The sequence below is a fragment of the Ovis canadensis genome, chromosome 3, assembly GCF_042477335.2.
Source record: "Ovis canadensis isolate MfBH-ARS-UI-01 breed Bighorn chromosome 3, ARS-UI_OviCan_v2, whole genome shotgun sequence".
In the NCBI taxonomy this organism is placed as follows: domain Eukaryota; kingdom Metazoa; phylum Chordata; class Mammalia; order Artiodactyla; family Bovidae; genus Ovis; species Ovis canadensis.
The window spans coordinates 141,711,396-141,737,362 of record NC_091247.1 but is presented as its reverse complement, the minus strand read 5'-3'; the positions used below and the strand labels follow the sequence as shown (position 1 = coordinate 141,737,362).

The 25,967-nt window shown below is 39.7% G+C and overlaps 1 protein-coding gene across 1 annotated transcript in view; it reads right to left on the bottom strand.

Moving 5' to 3' along the window:
• FAM186A (family with sequence similarity 186 member A) overlaps positions 1-25,967 on the bottom strand; it is a 140,214-nt gene that overhangs the window by 18,604 nt on the left and 95,643 nt on the right. Inside the window, exons 10-11 of the mRNA XM_069581952.1 lie at positions 1,305-1,341; positions 896-970 (exon numbers count right to left, since the gene is read on the bottom strand). Coding sequence (XP_069438053.1) covers positions 896-970; positions 1,305-1,341 — 112 coding nt within the window. The remainder of the gene's footprint in view (positions 1-895; positions 971-1,304; positions 1,342-25,967) is intronic.

Below are 25,967 nucleotides of genomic sequence, written 5' to 3'. Positions count from 1 at the left end.
ATGTTGAGTTTTAAGCCAAATTTTTCACTCTCCTCTTTAACTTTCATCAAGAAGCTCTTTAGTTCTTCTCTTTCTGCCAAATGGCGGTGTCATCTTTGTACCTGAGGTTATTGATATTTCTCCTGGCAATGTTGATTCCAGCCTGTGCTTCATCCAACCCAGCATTTCACATGATGTACTCTGTATATAAGTTATACAAGCAGGGTGACAATATACAGCCTTGACGTACTCCTTTCCTGATTTGGAACCAGTCTGTTTCTTCATGTCCAGTAAAATACTACAAATCAAGGAAGGGGATTTCCTGACTTCTGCTTCCGAGCAATTTCAATAAATGAAGGAGGAAGTTATTTTCCTTTTTAAAAAACTTATTGTTGGCAGGATTAGTGTACTTGCACTCTTTTAGGATTTAAAATACAATTACACTAATGTTACTGAACTTCATAAACCTTTGGGATTTTTGTCAGATTCCCAGTTTGCAGACTGTTTCAGTAAAAAGTCACTCTGTTATGGAAATGTGCCAGAGTGAGGGAGATGATGCATTACCAAAAGGGAATAGAATGCCCAAACATTAACAATTGACTTTGAGGGATCCCTTGCTCTGGTGAAATAAGCATAGGATTTGGAATCAGAATACATTTGAATTTCATCTCTTTTACTTCTTAACATGGTGTGGGGTAGGGAGTGGTTTGCTCATGTTTCTTAACTACTTTAAGTCTCAGCTTCTTCTTTGGCAGTAATAATACTTGGCTGACAGCGTTGCCATGAGGATGAAATTAAATGACCTAGTATTTTGCTGAGCACATGCTTTATATTCAGTAAATATCATATCCCTTTCCCCTTTCTCTCAGTTCTTCTACATTTAGACTGAGAAGTTTTCTGAAAGTCAATTGCATACCTCACAGCGGAAGCTAATTTGTTGGTTCTTCTTCATTTTGGGGGAGGTAAAAGATGGATAGAAGTTTGAAAAATACTGCGGAACAGGAGAACAGATGAGCTTAGGGATCAGACTCTAGGATAAGAAACTAGTTCAGCAGGAAGTGTGTACGGTCAGCCCCTTAAGGATCATATGCTCAAGGTGTCCAATCCCATCTCACATGTTTAATACCTCAAATGTCACTTGATGGTAGAGGCTCTCTAGGGAATTTTGTGAGAACAGTACCCAGCTGTAGTGGAAGGCTGACCTGAGAGCACCTTTTAGACTTTTTCTATCCCTCTTTGTCCTCGTGTAATTTAGTTGTGTCCTCTCTTGCTTCAACTTTTAAATTCAAAGACACTTGTTATTAGTGTTTGTCACCTTAAATTACCAGATTCTGGCTCTCTTCATTTTCTCCCACCTTTAGCCTATGAAAGAGATAGTGGCACTACCTATTTTAAGCTGTTTCTGATTCTTCCTCCCTGCTTCCCCACACACTTGCCCTTTCACTTTAATTTCATTGCTAAAGCAGGAAAAATCTTTTCAAAATGCCCCAGCTGTTAGCAAACAACACATCCTCAGTTATGTGTGCAAATATCTTAATGTACATTGGGGATATTACATAAAAATTCTCAATTTTTATTTTGAGAACATAGGCCAAAACTGAAAACACTCCCAATTAATTAGTCTGATTAGACTAAACTGACTGTTATGTCTGTACCACTACTCCAATTTTGCTTTTTTGATGATTCGGTGGATGTTGGCAGATTGATCCCTGGTTCCTCTGACTTTTCTAAAACCAGCTTGAACATCTGGAAGTTCATGGTTCACGTATTGCTGAAGCCTGGCTTGGAAAATTTTAAGCTTACTTTACTAGCGTGTGAGATGAGTGCAGTTGTGCAGTAGCTTGGGCATTGCCTTTCTTTGGGACTGGAATGAAAACTGCCCTTTTCCAGTCCTGTGGCCACTGCTGAGTTTTCCAAATTTGCTGGCATATTGAGTGCAGCACTTTCACAGCATCATCTTTCAGGATTTGAAATAGCTCAACTGGAATTCCATCACCTCCACTAGCTTTGTTTGTATTGATGCTTCGGAGAAGGCAATGGCAACACACTCCAGTACTCTTGCCTGGAAAATGCCATGGGTGGAGGAGCCTGGTAGGTTGCAGTCCATGGGATCGCTAAGAGTTGGACATGACTGAGCGACTTCACTTTCACTTTTCACTTTCATGCATTGAAGAAGGAAATGGCGACCCACTCTATTGTTCTTGCCTGGAGAATCCCAGGAATGGGGGAGCCTGGTGGGCTGCCATCTATGGGATTGCACAGAGTCAGACATGACTGAAGCGACTTAGCAGCAGCAGCAGCAGCAATGCCTACTTGACTTCACGTTCTAGGATGTCTGGCTCCAGGTGAGTGATCACACCATCGTGATTATCTGGGTCGTGAAGATCTTTTTTGTACAGTTCTTCTGTGTATTCTTGCCACCAATTCTTAATATCTTCTGCTTCTGTCAGGTCCCTACCATTTTTGTCCTTTATTGAGCCCATTTTTGCATAAAATGTTCCCTTGGTATCTCTAACATTGTTGAAGAGATCTCTAGTCTTTCCCATTCTATTGTTTTCCTCTATTTCTTTGCACTGATCACTGAGGAAGGTTTTCTTATCTATCCTTGCTATTCTTTGGAACTCTGCATTCAAATGGGTATATCTTTCTTTTTCCCTTTTGCTTTTCGCTTCCCTGCTTTTCACAGTATTTATAAGGCCTCCTCAGACAGCCATTTTGCTTTTTTACATTTCTTTTTCTTGAGGATGGTCTTGATTCCTGTCTCCTGTACCATGTCACGAACCTCAGTCCATAGTTCATCAGGCACTCTTGTCTATCAGATCCAGTCCCTTAAATCTATTTCTCACTTCCACTGTATAATCAAAAGGGATTTGATTCAGATCATACTGAATGGTCTAGTGGTTTTCTCCACTTTCTTCAATTTCAGTCTCAGTTTTGCAATAAGGAGTTCATGATCTGAGCCACAGTCAGCACCTGGTCTTGTTTTTGCTGACTCTGTATACAGCTTCTCCATTTTTGGCTGCAAAGAATACAATCAATCTGATTTTGGTGTTGACCATCTCGTGATGTCCATGTGTAGAGTCTTTTCTTGTGTTGTTGGAAGAGGGTGTTTGCTATGACCAGGGCGTCCTCTTGGCAGAGCGCTATTAGCCTTTGCCCTGCTTCATTCTGTACTCCAAAGCCAAATTTGCCCATTACTCTAGGTGTTTCTTGACTTCCTCCTTTTGCATTCCAGTCCCCTATAATGAAAAGGACATCTTTTGGGGGTGTTAGTTCTAGAAGGTCTTTTAGGTCTTTGTAGAAATGTTCAACTTCAGCTTCTTCAGCATTACTGGTCGGGGCATAGACTTGGATTATCGTGATATTGAATGGTTTGTCTTGGAAACGAACAGAGATCATTCTGTTGTTTTTGAGATTGCATCCAAGTACTGCATTTCGGACTCTTTTGTTGACTATGATGGCTAGTCCATTTCTTCTAAGGGATTCCTGCCCACAGTAGTAGGTATAATGGGCATCTGAGTTAAATTCACCCATTCCAGTCCATCTTAGTTCGCTGATTCCTAGAATGTCAATGTTCACTCTTATCATCTCTTTGATCACTTCCAAGTTGCCTTGATTCATGGACCTAACATTCCAGGTTCCTATGCAATATTGCTCTTTACAGCATCGAACCTTGCTTCTATCACCAGTCCCATCCACAACTGGGTGTTGTTTTTGCTTTGGCTCCATCCCTTCATTCTTTCTGGAGTTATTTCTCCACTGATCTCCAGTAGCATATTGGGCACCTACTGACCTGGAGAGCTCATCTTTCAGTGTCTTATCTTGTTGCCTTTTCATACTGTTCATGGGGTTCTCAAAGCAAGAGAGTTCCAGAAAAAAACATCTATTTCTGCTCTGTTGACTATGTCAAAGCCTTTGACAGTGTGGATCACAACAAACTGTGGAAAATTCTGAAAGAGATGGGAATACCAGACCACTTGACCTGCCTCTGAGAAATCTGTATGCAGGTCAGGAAGCAACCATTGGAACTGGACATGGAAAAACAGACTGGTTCCAAATTGGGATAGGAGTACGTCAAGGCTGTATATTGTCACCCTGCTTATTCAACTTATATGCAGAGTACATCATGAGAAACGCTGGGCTGGAGGAAGCACAAGCTGAAATCAAGATTGCTGGGAGAAATATCATAACTTCAGATATGCAGATGACATCACCCTTATGGCAGAAAATGAAGAAGAACTTAAGAGCCTCTTCATGAAAGTGAAAGAGGAGAGTGAAAAAGTTGGCTTAAAGCTCAATATTCAGAAAACTATGATCATGGCATCTGGTCCCATCACTTCATGGGAAATAGATGGGGAAACAGCGGAAACAGTGGCTGACTTTATTTTTCTGAGCTCCAAAATCACTACAGATGGTGATTGCAGCCATGAAATTAAAAGATGCTCACTCCTTGGAAGGAAATTTATGACCAACCTAGACAGCCTATTAAAAAGCAGAGACATTGCTTTGCCAACAAAGGTTCGTCTAGTCAAGGGTATGGTTTTTCCAGTGGTCATGTATGGATGTGAGAGTTGGACTATAAAGAAAGCTGAGTGCAGAACAATTGATGCTTTTGAACTGTGGTGTTGGAGAAGTCTCTTGAGAGTCCCTTGGACAGCAAGGAGATCCAACCAGTCCATCCTAAAGGAGATCAGTCCTGGGTGTTCATTGGCCGGACTGATGCTAAAGCTGAAACTCTAATACTTTGGCCAAATGATGCGAAGAGCTGACTCATTGGAAAAGACCCTGATGCTAGGAAAGATGGAGGGCAGGAGGAGAAGGGGACAACAGAGGATGAGATGGTTGGATGGCATCACCGACTCAATGAACTTGGGTTTGGGTGGACTCCAGGAGTTGGTGATAGACAAGGAGGCCTGGAGTGCTGTGGTTCATGGGGTTGCAAAGAGTCAGACACGACTGAGCGACTGAACTGACTGACTGACTACTCCAATTCTATGATGTCTGTATCACTATTCCAATTCTAATGAAGAACAAAATGAAGATTAGACTTTCTATATTGTTTACACACTGTATTAGACCTTGTGGATATAAATAGTACAAGATTTATACCTCATACTTAAGTGACAAGGAAGGCATTTAAGATTAGATTTCAAAGTTCCTAATTCTGTTTTTCTGACATGTACAAAAATTCTGTTGTATAACACGTTGGATCTATCTCAAGCATAAAAATGCACAGACTTCTCTTATTCTGTATATAAAATATATTCATATATATACATATATTTAACTTAGACTATAACACCTATCAAGTTATATTTCATTGATTGACTTCCAAAAAGTTCATTATTTTTTATAGATTTTTAAAATATTTATTTTGACTGTGCTGGGTCTGTGGCTATGTGCAGGCTTTCTCTAGTTGCAGTGCATGGTCATCTCACTGAGGTGGCTTCTCTTGTTGCGGACGCAGTTCTAGAGCACATGGCCTTCAGTAGTTGTGGCACATGGGCTTAGTTTCCCTGTGGCATGTGGAGTCTTCCTGGACCAAAGATCAAACCCATGTTCCCGGCATTGGCAGACAGATTTTTAACCACTGGACCACCAGGGAAGTCCAAGCTCATTCTCTTCTTTTTCCCTTTGTAATTATCTGTGGCTTACATTTAAAAAAATTATTATTATTTAATTATTATTTTTTTTTCACTTTACAGTATTGTATTGGTTTTGCCATACATCAACTAGAATCTGCTACGGGTGTACACATGTTCCCAATCCTGAACCCCCTTCCCACCTCCCTCCCCATACCATCCCTCTGGGTCATCCCAGTGCACCAGCCCCAAGCATCCTGTATCCTGCATCGAACCTAGACTGGTGATTCGTTTCTTATATGATATTATACATGTTTCAATGCCATTCTCCCAAATCATCCCACCCTCGCCCTCTCCCACAGAGTCCAAAAGACTGTTCTATACATGTGTGTCTCTTTTGCTGTCTCACATACAGGGTTATTGTTACCATCTTTCTAAATTCCCTATATATGCGTTAGTATACTGTATTGGTGTTTTTCTTTCTGGTTTACTTCACTCTGTATAATAAGCTCCAGTTTCATCCACCTCATTAGAACTGATTCAAATGTATTCTTTTTAATGGCTGAGTAATACTCCATTGTGTATGTATACCACAGCTTTCTTATCCATTCACCTGCTGATGGACATCTAGGTTGCTTCCATGTCCTAGCTATTATAAACAGTGCTGTGATGAACATTGGGGTACACGTGTCTTTTTATCTGCTCCTAGTACTTTGGCCACCTCATGCAAATAGTTGACTCATTGGAAAAGACTCTGATGCTGGGAGGGTTTGGGGGCAGAGGAGAAGGGGACGACCGAGGATGAGATGGCTGGATGGCATCACAGACTCGATGGACATGAGTCTGAGTGAACTCCGGGAGATGGTGATGGACAGGGAGGCCTGGCATGCTGCGATTCATGGGGTCGCTACAAGTCGGACACGACTGAGAGACTTCACTTTCACTTTTCATTTTCGTACATTGGAGAAGGAAATGGCAACCCACTCCAGTGTTCTTGCCTGGAGAATCTCAGGGACGGGGGAGCCTGGTGGGCTGCCGTCTATGGGGTCGCACAGAGTCCGACACAACTGAAGCAACTTAGCAGCAGATATATATACCAACTTTTTTTTCACTTTGTTACAGTATCACTCAGATGTAGCACCATCAATAGTAAGAAAAACACTGCCATTAACACTCTTTTCTGTAGAGTTCTAGTTAGAAGAAATAATTAAGAGTCTTAACGTTTAAGCCATTGCTACATGGATATTCTGGTTCATGCTACTCAAAGCACAAATAAAGAAATTCAGTCTATAGTTAAAGCTTCTGACCTAGATGGCTTTATTTAAGTATTCTTCCAGATTTTCAAAGACTAAATTATTTACATCTTATGTAAACAGTTCAAAAAAAACTGAAAAAGTGGAAATATTCTCCAGCTCTTTCCATAAGACCGTGATAGCCATGATACTAAAACCAGACAGGGAGAGAAAGAAAAAGGCCAATCTCATAAAAATTCTAAATGAATTATTAGTAAACTGAACCTAGCCGTGGATTGAAAAGAGAATATGATAGGCCTAATTGGGTTTATTCCAGGAATGCAAGGAGGGTTAACATTCAAGACAAAACACACTGTCACTGTAAATTACCATATTAACAGATTAGAGGAGGAAAAACTGTGGTCATCTGGGAAGAGGAAGAGCAAGTATTTGAGTTCAGTACCCTTTCATGATAAGAGCTCTTTATTGTTGTTGTTCAGTTGCTCAGACTGTGACCCCATGGACTGCAGCACACCAGGCTTCCCTATCCTTCACCATTTCCTGGAGCCTGCTCAAACTCATATCCATTGAGTCAGTGATGCCATCGAACCGTCTCATCTTCTGTCTTCCCCTTCTCCTTCTGCCTTCAATCTTTCCCAGCATCAGGGTCTTTTGCAGTGAATTGGCTCTTTGCATCAGGTGACCAAAGTATTGAAGCTTCAACTTCACCATCAGTCCTAATGAATATTCAGGATTGATTTCCTTTAGGATTGAATGATTTGATCTTCTTGCAGTCCAAGGAGTCTCTCTAGAGTCTTCTCCAACACCACAGTTCAAAAGCATCAGTTCTTTGGCATTCAGCCTTCTTAATGGTCCAACTCTAGTATCCATCCGTACATGACTACTGGAAAAACCATACACTATACAGACCTTTGTTGTCAAAGTAATGTCTTTGCTTTTTGATATGCCATCTAGGTTTGTCATAGCTTTTCTTCCAAGGAGCAAGTCTTTTAATTTCATGGCTGCAGTCACCATCTGCAGAATTTGGAGTCCAAGAAAATAAAGTCTGTCACTGTTTCCATTGTTTCCCGATCTATTTGCCATGAAGTGATGGGACCAGATGCCATGATCTTAGTTATTTGAATGTTGAGTTTTAAGACAGCTTTTTCACTCTCCTCTTTCACCTTCATCGAGAGGCTTTTTAGTTCCTCTTCACTTTTTTCCATAAGGGTGGTGGCATCTGCATATCTAGGTTATTGATATTTCTCTTGGCAATCTTGATTCCAGCTTGTGAGTCGTCCAGCCTAACATTTCATATAATGTACTCTGCATATAAGTTAAATAAGCAGGGTGACAGTATACAACCTTGATGTACTCCTTTCCCAATTTGGAACCAGTCAATTCTTGCATGCCCAGTTCTAACTGTTGCTTCCTGACTTGCATACAGGTTTCACAGGAGGCAGGTAAGGTGGTCTGGTATTCTCATCTCTTTAAGAATTTTCCACAGTTTGTTGTGGTCCACACAGTCAAAGGCTTTAATGTAGTCAATGAAGCAGGAGTAGATGTTTTTCTGAAACTCTCCTGCCATTTCAATGATCCGATGGATGTTGGCAATTTGATCTCTGGTTCCTCTGCCTTTTCTAAATCCAGTTTGAACATCTGGAAGTTCTCAGTTCACATACTGTTGAAGCCTGGCTTGGAGAATTTTGAGCATTACTTTACTAGCATGTGAGATGAGTGCAATTGTGTGGTAGTTTGAGCATTCTTTGGCATTTCTTTGGGATTGGAATTAAAACTGACCTTTTTCAGCCCTGTGGCCACTGCTGAGTTTTTCATATTTGTTAAGGGAAGCACACTGACTGAAACCGCCCACCCTGGCCAGGCCCTTTAGTAACCATTCTCATGAGTTGTTTTATGACAGGAGATCCTGGTAAGGAATACAGAACTAATAAGCCGCCACCAACCGGAAGAGTTTGGGAAAGGTCTAAAGGAGGCATCGCGTGTCCGTCCACTTCCCAGAATCCCTCTCGCTAGCATCCATCTTGGCTGAACGATGCCTGCGCCATAAAACCCGAGACTGTGAGCCACGTGGCAGAGCTGTTCTCCTGGGTTCCCTTAACCTACTGCTCTCCAACCAGGTGCCCTTTCCCCATAAAATCTATTGCTTTGTCAGCACATGTGTCTCCTCAGACAATTCATTTCCAAGTGTTAGACAAGAGCCCGCTCTTGGGGCCCAGAAGGGGGGGCCTCCCGTTTCCTGTAACATATTGAGTGCAGCACTTTCACAGCATCATCTTTTAGGATTTGAAATAGTGCACCTGAAATGCCATCCCCTCTGCTAGCTTTGTTCACAGTGATACTCCTAAGGCCCACTTGACTTTGCGCTCCAAGATGTATGGCTCTAGGTGAGTGGTCACACCCTCATGGTTATCTGGGTCATAAAGATCATTTTTGTATAGTTCTTTTGTGTATTCTTGCAACCTATTCTTAATATCTTCTGCATCTGTTATGTCCATACTGTTTCTGTTTATTGTGCCCATTTTTGCATGAAATATTCCCTTGGCATCCCTAATTTCCTTGAAGAGATCTCTAGTCTTTCCTGTTCTATTGTTTTCCTCTATTTCTTTGCATTGTTCACTGAGGAAGGCTTTCTTATCTCTCCTTGGTATTCTTTGGAACTCTGCATTCAGATGGGTATATCTTTCCTTTTCTCCTTTGCCTTTACCTTCTCTTTTCTCAGCTATTTGTAAGGCCTCCTCAGACAACCATTTTGCCCTTTTGCATTTCTTTTTCTTGGGTATGGTTTTGATCACCGCCTCCTATACAATGTTATGAACCTTTAGCCATAGTTCTTCAGGCACTCTATCAGATCTAATCCTTTGAATCTATTTGTACTTCCACTGTAAAATCATAAGGGATTTGATTTAGGTCATACCTTAATGGCCTAGTGGTTTCCCCTACTTTCTTCAATTTAAGCTCTTAGCAAACTAAAAAGAAAACTTTCCTAATATGTTAAATCTACAAAAAACGTAAAGGGAAAATCATTTTCAACATTAAAACATTATAAGAATTCTCTCTAAAACCAGGAACAAAGGAAGTATATCTACCATTTTGCCACTTCTAAACAGAATTGATCCTTTTGAACTATGGTGGTGGAGAGACTCTTGAGAGTCCCTCAGACAGCAAGGAGATCAAACCAGTCAATCCTAAAGGGAATCAGGATGAATATTGGAAGAATTGAAGCTAAAGCTCCACTACTTCGGCCACCAGATACAAAGAACTGACTCATTGCAAAAAATCCTGATGCTGGGAAAGATTGAAGGCAGGAGGAGAAGGGGATGACAGAGGATGAGATGGTTGGATGGTATCACTGATTCGATGGACATGAGTTTGAGCAAGCTCCAGGAGTTGGTGATGAACAGGGAGGCCTGGTGTGCTGCAGTCCATGGGGTTGCAAAGAGTCGGACAGGACTGAGTGACTGAGCTGAACTGAACTGAAGCAGTATTTTATAGATAAAAGTCCTAGACAGGGAAGTAAGTCAAGAAAAAGAAATAAGAGATAGGAATAAATCTAACAAAATATGTGGTAGATGCAAGGAGTAATTTTAAAATTTATTGAAAACATTAAAGAAGCTATAAATGAATAGAAGAATATACCATGTTTACATATAGGAGGACTCAGTGTCAAAAAGATACTAATTATTCCAAATGTATCTATAAATTCAATGCAGTCTAATAAAAATCCCAACAGTATTTTTCTAGAAACTTGACAAGTTGATTCTAAAAGTTATAATAATTAATATATAATATGGTATTGTTGGTACTAGTATTGGTAAATCAATGAAATAGAATATAGGGCTTAATAATAGATTCCTCCCTAAAAGGATTAATTTGATATATAATTAAACATTGCATTTCAGGTCACTGGCTGATGAGGTAGTCAGTAAAAAGTGTTGGGATAATTAGCTATCATATGGAAAGATAAGAAATAGTATCCTTTTCACATCAAAATAAATTTCAGGTTCCGTAAAGCCCTAAAATAAACATCTCTACAAAGCAGAGAATAGGAGGATTTGGAGCTAAGTGACAATAATTCAATAACTGGGGCAGTACATTCCACCTGGTACCAATTGGTACCAGTACATTCTATCTTTCTTCTAGGTCATGTATGTGTGTGGTTAGTCACTCAGTCGTGTCCAACTCTTTGCAACCCCATGGACTCCTCTGTCCATGGGGATTCTCCAGGCAAGAATACTGGAGTGGGTTTCCATGCCCTCCTCCAGGGGATCTTCCTAATCCAGGGATCAAACCCAGGTCTCCTGAATTGCAGGCAGATTCCAAACCCAGGTCTCCTGCATTGCAGGCAGATTCTTTACTGTCTGAACCAGCCAGTTTCACTATATCTTATCTTTCATCTCGTCCTCCCCAGTCCATTCTCTATACCAGTAGAATATATGCTCTAAAATGAAAATTTTATTGTTACTCCCCAGTTTAAAATCCATTCATGGCTTCTCATTATCCTCAGTGTAAAATTTAAAACCCTCACTGTGGCCTGCTGCATGCTTACGTCTCTAGCCTCATCTCTTACTTCACTACCCTCACTCTCCCTTCCCTGCAGGGTAGATTCCAGCTCTTTTGAACTTTAGATCTTGAAGTACAATACTGTCTGGCCTCTGGATCTTCTCATGACAGGCTCTTGAATTGGAATACTTTTTCTTACCGTGTTTCACTTGATTAAATCTTCTTCCTCATTTAGTCCCATCCTAGGGGTCATTTCTCTGGTAAACTTCCTCTGACACTCTAAACTAGATTAAGCATCCTTTCTAAAATCTCCAATATTAACCTCTAAATGTACCTATTATTATCACACCTATCAAATCGTATGATAAATGCTTGTTTGTTCCCTTACTGATTTTTTCCAGTTCATGAAAGCAGGGGTTGTTTATCTAATTGGCCACTATTACATCACAAAGGCTTAGCACATTGTTGTATAGGCATTCAAATACTTATTAAATTATCTCAAATATAATTTCCTTATTCTTTTTCTTTCCTGCCTACCTATCCATAATATGACTTTGAAGTGTATACATTTTTATTATTTTATTCCTAAAAAAATTGTTTCTAGGGAATTCCCTAGAAGTCCATTGGTTAGGACTCCAGGCTTCCACTGAAGGGGATACAGATTCCATCCCTGGTTGGGGAATTATTATTCTACATGCTGCATGCAGGGCAGCCAAAAAAAATTTTTTTTTTTTTTACTTCTAGTAATGTTTTCATGATAGCTAAATCCACTAGCACATGGGTCAGCAAACTATTTCTATAAAGGATCAGTTAGTAAATATGCTAGACTCTGTGGACCACAGCATCCATTGCTGCTGCAGTTCCTCTTCTCCTTTCTCTTCTTCTTTTGCTGTTAAAATTCTTTAAACATGTAAAAACTATTTACTATACTAAATAGGTCATGGGTCAGATTTGGTTCACATGTTATAGGTTGCCAATCTCTGCACTAAAACACAGTTTGAGTGCTATAGATTTTGTTAAAATTAACTCAGCCAATTAAGTCATTCATTACTTTTGTAACTTGATGATTTAGATTGAATATTACTATTGCCACTTCAGAAACTGAAAACTGAAGCAAAGGATTAGATGACTTACCTCAGATCATACTTTCTGTGTAGTAGAGCTCAGATATGTTGTTCTCATGCATCATTTATGTCTTAAGTCAGTCCTAAAATATTCTACCTTTGTAAATAAACTGGTAGAAGTGGAATAAAAGGAACTAAGGGTTTCAGTTATGCTAATGGTCAGAAACATTATTAACATTTTTTAGATCCTAACATTGAAGGAACACCCCAGAACTAGGTCCATTGGATAAGAAGATTGTGTCAAATATGTATGATTAAAGCATGTTGCATTAATAGAAGGGCTGATGATGAAGCTGAAGCTGAAGCTCCAATGCTTTGGCCACCTGATGCAAAGAACTGACTCATTGCAAAAGACCCTGATGCTGGGAAAGATTGAAGGTGGGAGGAGAAGGGGACGACAGAGGATGAAATGGTTGCATGGCATCACCCACTCAATGGACAGGAGTTTGAGCAAGCTCCAGGAGTTGGTGATGGACAGGGAAGCCTAGTGTGCTGCAGTCCGTGGGGTCACAAAGAGTCAGACACGACTATGCAGCTGAACTGAACTGAAAGCATGTTGCAATGAATATGTCATGATGCCTTCCCAAGGAGTGAGAAAAGGTCAGCAATGTCATCCAGGCCATAGCCTTATGCAAACTGACCTCATCTAGGAAGTAAACTATTTATTCCAATCATTTAGAAGTGATGGAAGTTTGTGATAATTGAATTCTGGCAGTTGGTTCTAAATAGTTATCTACAGAATCTTTACCCTAAAAGAAGTCCCAGATCTTCCTTTCACTAGGAGATGTTTTTTTCAATAGATTTTATTAGCAAAGTGAAAGTCACTCCATTATGTCCAACTCTTCGTGATCCCATGGACTGTATAGTCCATGGAATTCTCCAGGCCAGAATACTGGAGTGGGTAGCCATAACCTTCTCCAGGGGATCTTCCCAACCCAGGGATCAAACCCTGTTCTCCCACATTGCACGCTGATTCTTTATCAGATTTATTAGAGAAGTATAGAGTTGTGTTTCAGGGTTGCTTGATTGATTTGTCTTTTAAGTGTTAGGCAATGCCAGGATCTTTGGTAAACCAGAGTTTTCAAATAGAAGATGAATGAGAGCTATGAACTCCAATTAGTTCATTTACCTAAGAGAACTGGAAGACAGTGCTTTAGTTTCAGCACTCTTATAATTAAAAATTAGTACTTGAAATGAAGACTGACCATATTTCTTATCTTGATTTCTATTAACTTGTTCATTTGATGAATAGATAAACTAGATAGAAAAGAAAGGAAGAAAAGATATAGTCCTTCATAAGTAGCTTTTATTCTAGGTGGAGATAATCACCACTTACTTACAAGAAAGACTTGATACTTATCCTCTCATTTTGTCCTTTGCTTGAGGCTCTTCATCAAGGCAAAGCCCTTTAAACTCAAGCAGGACCAAGTCCAAAATCTTAAATTACACTATCCTTAAAAGGTCTTTTGTCTTCTAAACAAGTCAGATAATGTTGGAGCTTTCCATTAGTGAGTCATGCTGACCAAACATAGTTTCTGTGTTTTTCTTGCCATAAACTTTTAATCTCTTTCTTTCCTATTGAATGACTACTGTGAATGCAAAACTCAAAGTTAACAAGCTTTTGTATAGAATACTTTCATGATTTAAGACATTTCTATGATCTAGGCATTGACAGCAGACTATATGGTCAAAGAACAGTTTTTTATTTTAGTAGATAAACAATCCAAATTTTTACTTTTGGTGCACTGTCTGCGGGCAGTTTTAAAACATTCACAAATTCTTTGATATTCCTTCCTGCAGAAGGTAGGGCCCCTCCCCTTGAACATGGATAGTACTAAGGGGCTTGCTTCTAATGAATAAAATGTGGCAGAAATGACAGTGTGGCATTTTTGACACTAGGTCATAAAATGGCCTTGTGGCTTCATCCTTTTTATCTCTCTTGAATCATTGGTTCTGGGAGAAGCCAGATACCATGTCATAACGATACTCAAGAGGCTCTATGGAGAGATCTACATGACTTCAGCCAGCAATCATGTGAGTGAGCTAATTTGAAAGCAGATCCTCAGGCAACATCTTGACCACAACCTCCTGAGAGACCTTGAGCCAGGACCAGCTAGCTAGATGCTAGTGAATTCCTGACCCACAGAAATTATGAGGTAATATGTGTGTGTTGTTTTAAGCCACTAAATTTTGGAAGTAATTTGTTACACTGACATACCATCATGTAATATTTTGTAGTAAAAGTTTTTATAAACATTTTATGTCTTATAGATAAGCCAACCAACATTGTTTTTAGTTCTCCTAAAATTTTAATTTTGTCATTATTTCTTTGGACTATCTTGGACTGAGAGATATTCATTAAAGTCATTATTATAATAGCATCACTAGCATTTTTCTATTTCTCCAAACTTCTGTAGTTGCTACTTTATAATAGTTGTTGCTGTATTATTTGTTGCATAGATATTCACGACTATTATATCTTCATAGTGAATTATAGCTTTTAGCACTATGAAGTGTTATTTAACGCTCTTTTTTTTTGCTTGAATATTACCTTGTCTGATTTATGATTAACTATTGATTTTAAAATTTGCATTTATCCAGTACCTCTTTGTTCATTCTTTTAGGCTAACTTATATAAAGCCAAGAATTAGGTTCTATTTTGTGAGTCAGTCTGAAAATCTTTTTCTCCTAAGTGCATTAACCCTACACACACACACACACACACACAGACACACAGACACACACACACACAACTGCTGTGTTTGATCTCAGTTATGTCATCTTTATAAAAACAAAAAGTCCATGGTCTTCCAAAAAACTGTGTTCAATTTTCTTTGCTGTTTGTTTTTCTCTTGATATTTATTTTTTGTTTTAATGATTCCCTTTTATACCAGTTTTCACATTATACCTTGGTACTTTTTTCTTTATACATTGCCTATTCGTTTCCAGCTTGGAGCACTAATGAAAGAACTTGAAAGCACCTTCTCTTTCCTCTGCGCTCTCCACCATCCAATTTTAGTTGTTCGCGTTATTTTTCTTAATGTTTATTCTTGTGTTCCTAAATATGTTTTGGTTCATATGATTCAGTTTTGGCCTTAAATGACATTCCTTTTTTAAAACAGAGCTTTTATTTGTTTATCGATTTTTGGCTGTGCTGGGTCCTCACTGCTGCACACTTTTCTCTAGTTGCAGTGAGCAGGGCTACTCCCTAGTTGCGATGCATGAGCTTCTAATTGCAGCGGCTTCTCTTGTTGCAGAGCACAGGCTGCAGGGCGCACAGGCTTCAGTAGTTGCAGCTCCCAGGTTCTAGAGCATAGGTTCAATAGTCGTGGCACATGAGCTTAGTAGCTCCAAGGCATGTGGGATCTTCTCAGACCAGGGATCCAACCTGTGTCTCCTGCATTGGCAGGCAGATTCTTTACCACTGAGCCACAAGGGAAGCCCCTAAATGACATTCTTTAATTCCCACTTTTAACCTTTTAGACAATCAGTGAGGTTATTCTACTTTTTCCTCATTCCCCCATCTCTCATTTTTTTCAGTTCTGACTATGTTGTCAGAGCATGTAACGTTTATTTACTATTCTTATTCTCACCTTTGTTTTAGCCTTAGATATATAGCCAAATATATCCATTGAACACTACCAATCCCTTTGCTGAAGTTTTCTCAGTCCTCTCTTAGTTGGGAGCACTTTGTCCTCTGGAAGGACTTCTAAGTATAATATTCCCGAGGTTTAGCATGCTGAAATTTTTTTCTCCCTAAAGCCTTGCTATTTATGAAACAGTTTGTCTGCATTTAAAATCCATGGTGCACATTTTTTCCCTTGATTATATTGTAGATGTTGCTTTACTATTTTCTGGCTTTGAATGTTGCTGAGAACTCCGATGACTAACTGGTTTTCTGTCCTTAGAAAGTGACTTGGTTTTCCTGCCAGGAAGCACAGGAAGTTTTTTTTCCCCCTTTGTATTAAAATGTAATAATTTTCTATACTAAATCTAAGAGTTGATTTTGGGTCTATTTAACTTGGAATATGGTATGCCCTTTTAATGCGTGGATTTGGATCTTCTTCCCCTACACACTCTACACCCCCCCCAAAAGTGTATTGAATTATAGTTCTGTTACATTATTTTTATTTTCTTCATCAAGACATTCAGAAATATGTGTTGGGTGTTGTTCGTCTGATTTCTAGATCAGTTTCTCTTTGATCCTTTTAATCTCTTTGCTTTATCATCCTTATTTCCATCCTCTATATCCTAAATGTTATATTTGGTCCTAGTTACTCTTTTCTGTTGTTTTAGGTTGCATTCCCTGGGACATAGACTCTGAGACAGATTTGAATGCATGAAGTATACTGGAGAGTACCTTTGGGATCAATATTTGTGTTGCTGTTAAGGAAGGAGAATTGGACAGAAGGAGGAGCTGAGCTGTAATTAGTGGTATGCTGATGAATGTTTAACAACCAGTTCTCTGGAGCAGGGGGAGCCCTGATCTGTTGCATTTTCCAGCATGTGTGTGTGTGTGTGTACTAAGTCACTTCAGTTGTGTCCAACCCTGTGACTTCATGGACTATAGGGCACCAGGCTCCTCTGTCCATGGGATTCTCCAGGCAAAAAGACTGGAGTTCCTCCAGGGGATCTTCCCAACCCAGGGATCAAACTCACGTCTCCTGCAGCTCCTGTATTGTAGGCCGATTCTCTATGCTGCGCCACTGAGGAAGCCCTTTCCCGAATGTAAATACTTCCATCTTGGCAAATTCTAAGCTACCAACATGATGTCACTGAGCATGGATCTGCATAGTAATACCCATACAGATGCAATAGAAATAACCTCAAGAGCATAGATAATAGTAAATGTAATAAAATGATTAGGAAGTAATGAATATTGGGTATTTATTACCTTGGTTTTGAATATAATTTATTTAGTTTTAACTTTTATATAATCTAAATTTTAGTAATGGGTTATGGCTAACAACCTGTTTGCAAAATTCCTAAAAATGTTAATTGGCTCCAGTGCATTACTCACCATGACCAGTCACAACAAAGATTTCAGCTCATACCATGAAGAGTTCTGAAGTTTCAATGGCCCTTCAGCACCTCTCCTCCTTGAGGCAAGGGCCTTGTCCCCTGAATGCAGGTAGACCCTGGGGAGAGGGTTAGGCCTTGGATGAGGGAGTTTTCTTTGGCTAAAGGAAATAGAGGACTCATCCTCCAACATTCCAGCAACTTGGGGTATGAGGGTTTCAGTCCCAAACGGAGTGTCTGGGGAGTATATCACAGGATCCATTACAATTAAGTATCTTGTAGTTTAGTCTTAATTCTGCTTTGGGACAGCATTTTCTTCTGGTATCTGGTATACTTTAATCTGTCAAAACTTGTGACTCTTGCTTCTGTTTTTTTTCTTTCCTTATAGGAATTTTGTATAGATATTGATTTTTTGGTTATTTTCATTCATGTTCAAATATGTTGGATTTTTCTGGGTCAGCTCTCACTTTTGGAGAGAATGGAGAGGCTTTTGTGGGCCTTTTCTGGTTTTTCAGCTCAACCACTCCCTCTTCTGTTGCTATAGTGAAGAGCAGCTTTCTTAATTGTAATGTGTATGTGGTGGTGGTGTTTTGTTTGTTTTTTGTAGTCAGACTTCTGATTCTCTTGTTCTTTTTTTCAGTACTTTACTTATTACAGTAACTATTTTTCTCTCTTCCAATTACTATTGGCTACTGTCTCCAAGGAACAATGACTACTTTCCGAAGTGCCTTCTCCAAAGGGCACTTCTCTTCCAAAGGGCACTTTCCAAAGTGCCTCTTCCAAGGGCCCTTCTCAAGACTACCGTCTTTGTTCCTGTGAATTTTCTGAGCCATATATATTTTAACATTTATTTTTATTTATTTATTTGACTGCTCTGGGTCTTAGTTGCCCGATGTGGGATCTTTGATCTTTGCTGTGAAGTGCAGGATCTTTAGTTGTGGCATGGGAGCTGATTCCTATGTTTTGACTTCTCTTGCCAGTGATGATCTGCCGTTTTTCAGACCAGATCTTAGCTGTTCCCGATCAAGTTTGGGTTATTTCCTCCTTGGACATGAATCCTTGTTGATGTTGCTGGGTTCTACCATCACCAAGACCCTCCATATTCCCTTACTCTTTCAAACAGATTCTGTGACCATGGATAAACTTGTAGGGGTTCCAAATGGTCTCTTCTGTATCTTCCTCAACCTGCATATAAATTAGAGATTGTAGGATTTTTTTTTCCCTGTATTTAGTATCAGTTGTAGGAAGTTTTATTTCATTTATTTTTGGCTGTGCTGGGTCTTCATTTCTCTTTGGGCTTTTCTCCAGTTGTGGAGAGTGAGAGATAATCTCTAGTTGTGGTGCATGGGCTTCTCATTGCAGTGGTTTCTCTTATTGAGGAGCATGGACTTTAGGGCTCATGGGCTTCAGTGGTTGCAGCACATGGGCTCGGTAGTTGCGGTTACTGGGCTCTAGAGCACAGACTCAATAGTTGTGGCACACAGGCTTAGTTGTTCTGAGGCATGTGGGATCTTCCCAGATCCGGGGTTGAACCTATGTCTCTTGCATTGGCAGGTGGATACTTTACTACTGAGCCACCAGGGAAGCCCCAGTAGGAATTTTTATTTGTTTTTCTTTTTGCTCGCTACAGTTTTTTGGAAGAGGTATGGGAAGAGTTGTGGGTTTCTCTGGTAGCTCAGCTGGTAAAGAACCCACCTGCAATGCAAGAGACCACAGTTCAATTCCTGGGTCGGGAAGATCCCCCTGGAGAAGGGATAGGCTAACCCTACCCCACCCCCAGTATTCTTGGGTTTCCCTGGTCACTCAGATGGTAAAGAATCCACCTGCAATGAGAGAGCCCTGGGTTCAATCCCTGGGTTAGGAAGATCACCTGGATGAGGGCATGGCAACCCACTCCAGTATTTTTGCCTGGAGAATCCCCATGGACAGAGGAGACTGACAGGCTACAGTCCAAAAAGAGTTGGTCAGACATGACTGAGCTGCTAAGCACAGCACAGCACATGGGAAGAGTCATAGAATGCTAGAATGTGTATTTGTTTTTATTAATAATATGCATAAATAATATTGTACTTTAAATATCCTTCCATTTTTTTCACTTCTCATGGTTTAAAATCTGTCTGTGCACTATATGTACAGTAGGTTGTTGCTTTTGCTGATACATTTCTTCTCATCTCCATCCACCCTATTTTATGTACCTGTTCCCCTGGTTAATATACCTGAGTTGGTTCCACTAACCTGCTACCTTCCTGGAAGAACATCCTGACTGTTGAATTCAGTTGTATAATATTTATTTGTATCTATTTTTTAAAATCTATTTTCATTAGTGATGTAGATTATGATTCTCTTTTCTTGTACCGTATGTCTGATTTTGGAATAAATTTTTTCCCTCTTTTTCTATTTTCTGGAGAAATTTAATTGACAAAAGGATTAGTGGTTCCTTGAAGTCTTGGAAACTCACTCTAAAATCATGTAAGCCTAAGGCTCTTTTCTAGGGAGTAAGGTCTTACTTACTTTTCAATTTATTTATGGTATTTGGTTTGTTTATATTTTAATTTCTTTTGCCAATTTGGCATTTTATAATTTTACAAAATCATATACTGCAGGTAAGTTTTTTAGTGTATTAGTCTATAATTAACCATAATACTCTTTTCAATCTCTGCTGTATTTGTAGCTGGTTCCCTTGATTTTGTTATGTGATTTGAATATTCACATATTTTTTGCTGATTAACTCATTAGGGATTTGTCCATCTTACTCATTTTTGTAAATAAAACAGCAAAAATAAGTTCTAATATAACTGAAGTTACAATAAATGTTAACCAGTTAAATAAGACAAAAACTCAGATTGGAGCTTAGACTGGACATAAATTAGCAATATATTATTTATAAAATACACTTTAAAAAAATATGGACAAATTGAAAGTGGAGATATAAGTAGATGTTTCAGGCTAATATGAACAGAAACATCGAACAAATAAATGCAGAAACAAAATAGATATATTCAAGGTAGAAATTCAAGGTGAAAAGTATCAGGGACGAAGTCTAAGGAGTAGGCAGACTATCAGGAGCTCAACCACGTGAAAATATCAAGTTGATAGCTGGATATACAGGACTAGAAGGCAGGGGCAAAGTTCAGAAGCAAAATAAAAGCTGAGACACAAGTTTGGAGTCATCAGCATATACATGGTATTCAAAGCCATAAGACTGAAGCTATCAAGGAAGTGTATGCAGGAAAAGAGGTCCAAAGAGTAAACTTTGAACTATTCCAACATTTTGCCATCAGAGAGATGAAGAGGAACCAGCAAAATGATGTAGAAGCAGCCAGAAAGATAGGAGGTAAACCAGGAAAGCATGATGTCCTGGAGCCATGTGGAAAAGAAGATTACAAAGAAAAAGAGTGATTGGCACTTTCAAATGTAGCTGACAGGCCAATTAAGAGTAAGGCCAAGTAAAATGACCTTTAAACTTAACAATCTGGAGGTTGTTGGCAACCTTGCTAGGAGTAAGCTGGAAGATGGAACCGGGGCAAAGACCTGATTAGAGTGGGTTCGAGAGAGGAAAGAAATTTGAGACAGTGAGTTTACACAGTATTTAAAAGGAATTTTTCTGTGAAAAGGGTGAGAGAAATGGAGCAATAACTGGCAGAGGAGGTGGATCTAAGAGAGTTGTTTGTTTTTCAGTTAAATGTTAAGAAAATTAACATCATGTTAAGAGAGGAAAAAGTCAGTGGTACTGAGAGAAATGGGAGAATTACTGAACTGATGTCCTTGAATAGAAGAGGTCTAGTGTGCAAGTAGAGAAGCTGGCAGTAAATAGGCAGCGTACAGTTAAGTTCATCCACAGATAACACGAGAGAAAGAAGACTATAGAAGTACAAACTTAGAGAATTAGAGACATATGGTGGCTAATAATGGGGCTTCCCAGGTAACTCAGTGGTAGAGAATCTGCCTGCCAAGGCAGGAGATGCAAGAGCTGCTGCTGCTAAGTCGCTTCAGTCGTGTCTGACTCTGTGCGACACCATAGACGGCAGCCCACCAGGCTCCGCCATCCCTGGGATTCTCCAGGCAAGAACTCTGAAGTGGGTTGCCATTTTCTTCTCCGATGCATGAAAGTGAAAAGTGAAACTGAAGTCGTTCAGTCGTGTCCGATTCTTCTCGACCCCGTGGACTGCAGCCCACCAGGCTCCTCCATCCATGGGATTTTCCAGGCAAGAGTACTGGAATGGGTTGCCATTGCCTTCTCCGGAGATGCAGGAGATGCAGTTTCAATCCATGGGTCAGGAAGATCCCCTAGGCTAGGAAATGAAAACCCACTCCAGGATTCTTGCCTGAAAAAATTCCATGGACAGAGGAACCTGGTGTGCTACAGTCCATGGAGTCTCAAAGAGTCAGACAACAACTGAGCAAGTACACTCTGCTGCTGCTGCTGAGTCGCTTCAGTCGTGTCCGACTCTGTGCGACCCCATAGACGGCAGCCCACCAGGCTCCCTCGTCCCTGGGATTCTCCAGGCAAGAACACCGGAGTGGGTTGTCATTTCCTTCTCCAATGCATGAAGGTGAAAAGTGAAGGTGAAGTTGCTCAGTCGTGTCTGACTCCTAGCGACCCCATGGACTGCAGCCTACCAGGCTCCTCCATCCATGGGATTTTCCAAGCAAGAGTACTGGAATGGGTTGCCATTGCCTTCTCCAAGCAAGTACATACAGGTGGCTAATAATCTGAGTTAATCATGATTGCTTCCATTTTCTCAGTGCAGTAGGGAGCTACATGACTAGCCAAGAAGGAAGATGGAAGAGAAGGCCTCAGAGATCTGAAGGGACAGGAGAAAATACAGAATTTTTTCCAGGACAGTGAGAGTAATGGATTAGAGAAATAGAGTATATTTGCCAGGCAGTATTATGGGCCTCTTGAGGTTAATGATTATTTGAAGTAAGATCAGTCAGCAAGTTTGAATGTTTTCCTGAAGCCACATTCAGCTTCCGGAGTGCAGTTATGAGATAGACAGAGAAAACTGAACTTAAGCTGAGCTGTGATCAGCCAGGGAGTATTTCAGAGCAAGAAACAAACAAGTGAGTTCAGGTTTAGAGCGTATATCAGAAACTGGTTATAATGATCAACTATGGAATTCTAGCTGGGTTACAAAGGGAGTGAGGACATGAAGGGATGAGAGACAGTAAGCAGTTAAATCAATAAAGGAAAGGGCCCTGTGGAATTCAAAAGGATTGTTGGAGTTGGGGTACTAGAAGGAGCAAGCTGGAAAGAGATGATGTTTGGAGAATGAATTATTTGAAACTGAAACTATGTATGGAAAGATTGCAATTTTCCTCCCCCTACCCCCACCCCCACTTTTTTTGTGATGACAAAGTCAAGGTTATGATTAATGGATCAAGGGTTATATCTCTGAAGAAGAATAGATCAAAGAATTGTGAGGCCAAGTGTTGGAAAGAGCTATATGATCATTGAAATTGCCAGTGATGACTGTTCGGAAGATCCCCTGGAGAAGAGAATGGTAACCCACTTCAGTATTCTTGACTGGACATTTCCATGGACAGAGGAATGTGATGGGCTACAGTCCATGGGGTCACAAAGAGTCGGACATGATTGGGCCACATACACACACACACACACACACACACACGACAGAAGTATTGGATAAAGTTACAGTGAGTAAGGAAGAGGTAAAAGATTTCAAGAGAGAGAGCATGGACGGTATTCAGTCTAATGACAGGAGATTTAAAGTTGGATCTTATTAGAAACTAGGAGAGAATGATCTGGAAGTAGCATTGAGGGGCGAGGAAGATCCCCACCTCATTTCTAGGCCAAGTGAATAAGGGGGATGAGAGTTAAAAGAGACAACATTTGACGGACTTCCCTGGTGGTCCAATTAAGAATCCGCCTGCTGGTGCAGGGGACGTGGGTTCAATCCCTGGTCTGGGAAGATTCCGCATGCTGTGGGTCAACTGAGCTCATGTGCTGCAATTACTGAGCCCCCTGGGTCACAGTTACTGAAGCCAGAGCACCTAAAGCCTGTGCTCCACAACAAGAAAAGCCACCTCAAGGAGAAGCTGGAACACTACAGCTAGAGTAGCCGCTGCTCACCAAACTAGAGAGAGCCTGGGCAACAACGAAGACCAAGTGCAGCCAAAAATATAAAATAATTAATTTAAGTAAATAAATAAAATAGACATCATTTGAGTGGGTGGCAAGTGAGGAAGTATTATCAGGGAAGAGCAAGGGGTCAGTTATTGCTTTGCATATTTTGAGGTTATAGTGTTATAATCATCTTTATTAACAATATAGGTGCATGATATTATCTCTATATTCTTTATCTACTATCTCCCTTTGCCCCGACGATGCTTCTTGCCTTGAATTTTATTTTTGCCTGTTATTACATTTCTGCTTTGCCTTGGCAGGTGTTGGGTGGGGTGTACATATTTGTCTTTTTCGATTTCTTTGTCTTAACTTTGTCCTGTCCTCCTTTTTAAAATTTTTAATGGCATTTAGTTGATCTACAGTGTTGTGCTGCTTTTTGCTGTATAGCAAAGTGAGTCAGTTACACATATATCTGCTCTTTTTTCGATTCCTTTTGTCCTGTCCTTCTTTTAAGTGTGTCTCTTGTAGACATTATATTGCTAGATCTTATTTTTAAATTAAATCTGAAAATTTTATCTTTTCTTGGTAAATTAATAAATTATTTTTTATGTTGAATATTTTATTTCATCCTAGTTTAAATTTTCTTTCATTTTTTCTTGCTTATTTCCTTATATTAATCAGTTTTTTCTATGGGTTTGAAAAGTACACACTTTATATTTGTTCTTCCATTGGTTATCTTTAACTTGTTAAGATTCTTACTTGTATTTATCTTTTCCAACTTACTAAACTTATCAACACCTATCTGTGCCTTCGCCCTTAATGGTACAGATACTTTAAAAAAATGTTTATTTTTTTATTTGGCTGTGCTAGTTCTTAGTTGTGGCATGCATGATTCTTAGTTGTGGCATGTGGGATCTAGTTCCCCGACCAGGGATCAAACCCTGGTCCCCTGCACTGGGAGCACAGAATCTTAGCCACTGGATCACCAGGGAAGTCCTAGGACAAATCCCTGAATATACACTCTTACCTACCTCTGGATATTGCACTCTCCCCCTACTTTGTTATATCTGGTGTGTGTGGGTGTGTATAATGCTTATGTATATATGTATATACAATGTTTCTTAGACACCAACAAGCTTTACAAAATTATTTTCTCATTTTTACTATCTTATATTTTATAGCATTTCCTAAAATTTTCATTCAATAGATTACTTCCTTCAAGAATACTTTTAAAAGGGGTCTTAATGACAATCTGATGAGACCTTGAAGGTCTGAGAATATATTTGTTATACCCTCATGTTTAAGCGATAGCTTAGTTAAATATAACTTAGCTTTAAAGTTTCTGTTTTTAATATTTTAAAAATATTTATTATTTTCCTGTCCTTACTGTTGCTCCTAAGAAGTCTGACATCATTCTGATTCATTTTCTTTGTGGGTAAGCTGTTTTGCTTAGAATTTTCTCTTTACTTTGGAGTTCTTAAATTTCATTAAAATATCAATAAGTATTCAATTTTCCCATATCAGCCTAATTTATACTCCCTATATACCCTTCCAATATCAATCTTTCTTTGAAGGTTCTCACTTTTTAAAAAAAGATATATCATCTTCCCTACAATAACTTTTTTCTCTCCTGTTAGTGAAGTCACTCAGTTGTGTCCAACTCTTTGCGACCCCATGGACTATAACCTACCAAGCTCCTCTGTCCATGGGATTTTGCAGGTAATAATACTGGGGTGGATTGCCATTTCCTTCTCCAGGGGATCTTCCCGACCCAGGGATCGAACCCGGGTCTCCCGCATTGTAGACAGACGCTTTACCGTCTGAACCACCAGGGAAGTCTCCTATTATATAAATGTTGTCTTTTCTATGTCTAAATTCTTTTTTTTTCAATTTATTTATGTTTATTTATTTGGCTGCATAGGATCTTAGTTGCAGCACGCAGGCTTAGCTGCAGCATAGCATGTGGGATCTTAATTCCCTGACCAGGGATTGAACCCTCGTTCCCCACATTGGAAGGAGAGTCTTAACCACTGGACCACCAGGGAAGTTTCTCTAGCCTCATATTTACTAATTTTTGTATTTTTTCATCTCTTATTCCTTCTCAATATCTTCTAGAAAAGTTTCTTGACTGATCTTAGGTTATGTCCATTTTGCTGTTTATATCATCTAGTGAGTTTATTTCAATTATGCATTGAATAGTCAGTAATCCTACTTGGTTCTTCATAAATGTTTGTTTCTGCTTCATTATCAATATCCTCTTGGGAACATTTATTTGGCTTATTGTTGTTGTTCAGTTGCTAAGTTGTGTCTGACTCTTTGCGACCCCATGACCTGCAGCATGCCAGGCTTCCCTGTCCTTCACTGTCTCCCTGAGTTTGCTCAAACTCATGTCCATTGAGTCAGTGATGGCATCCAACCATCT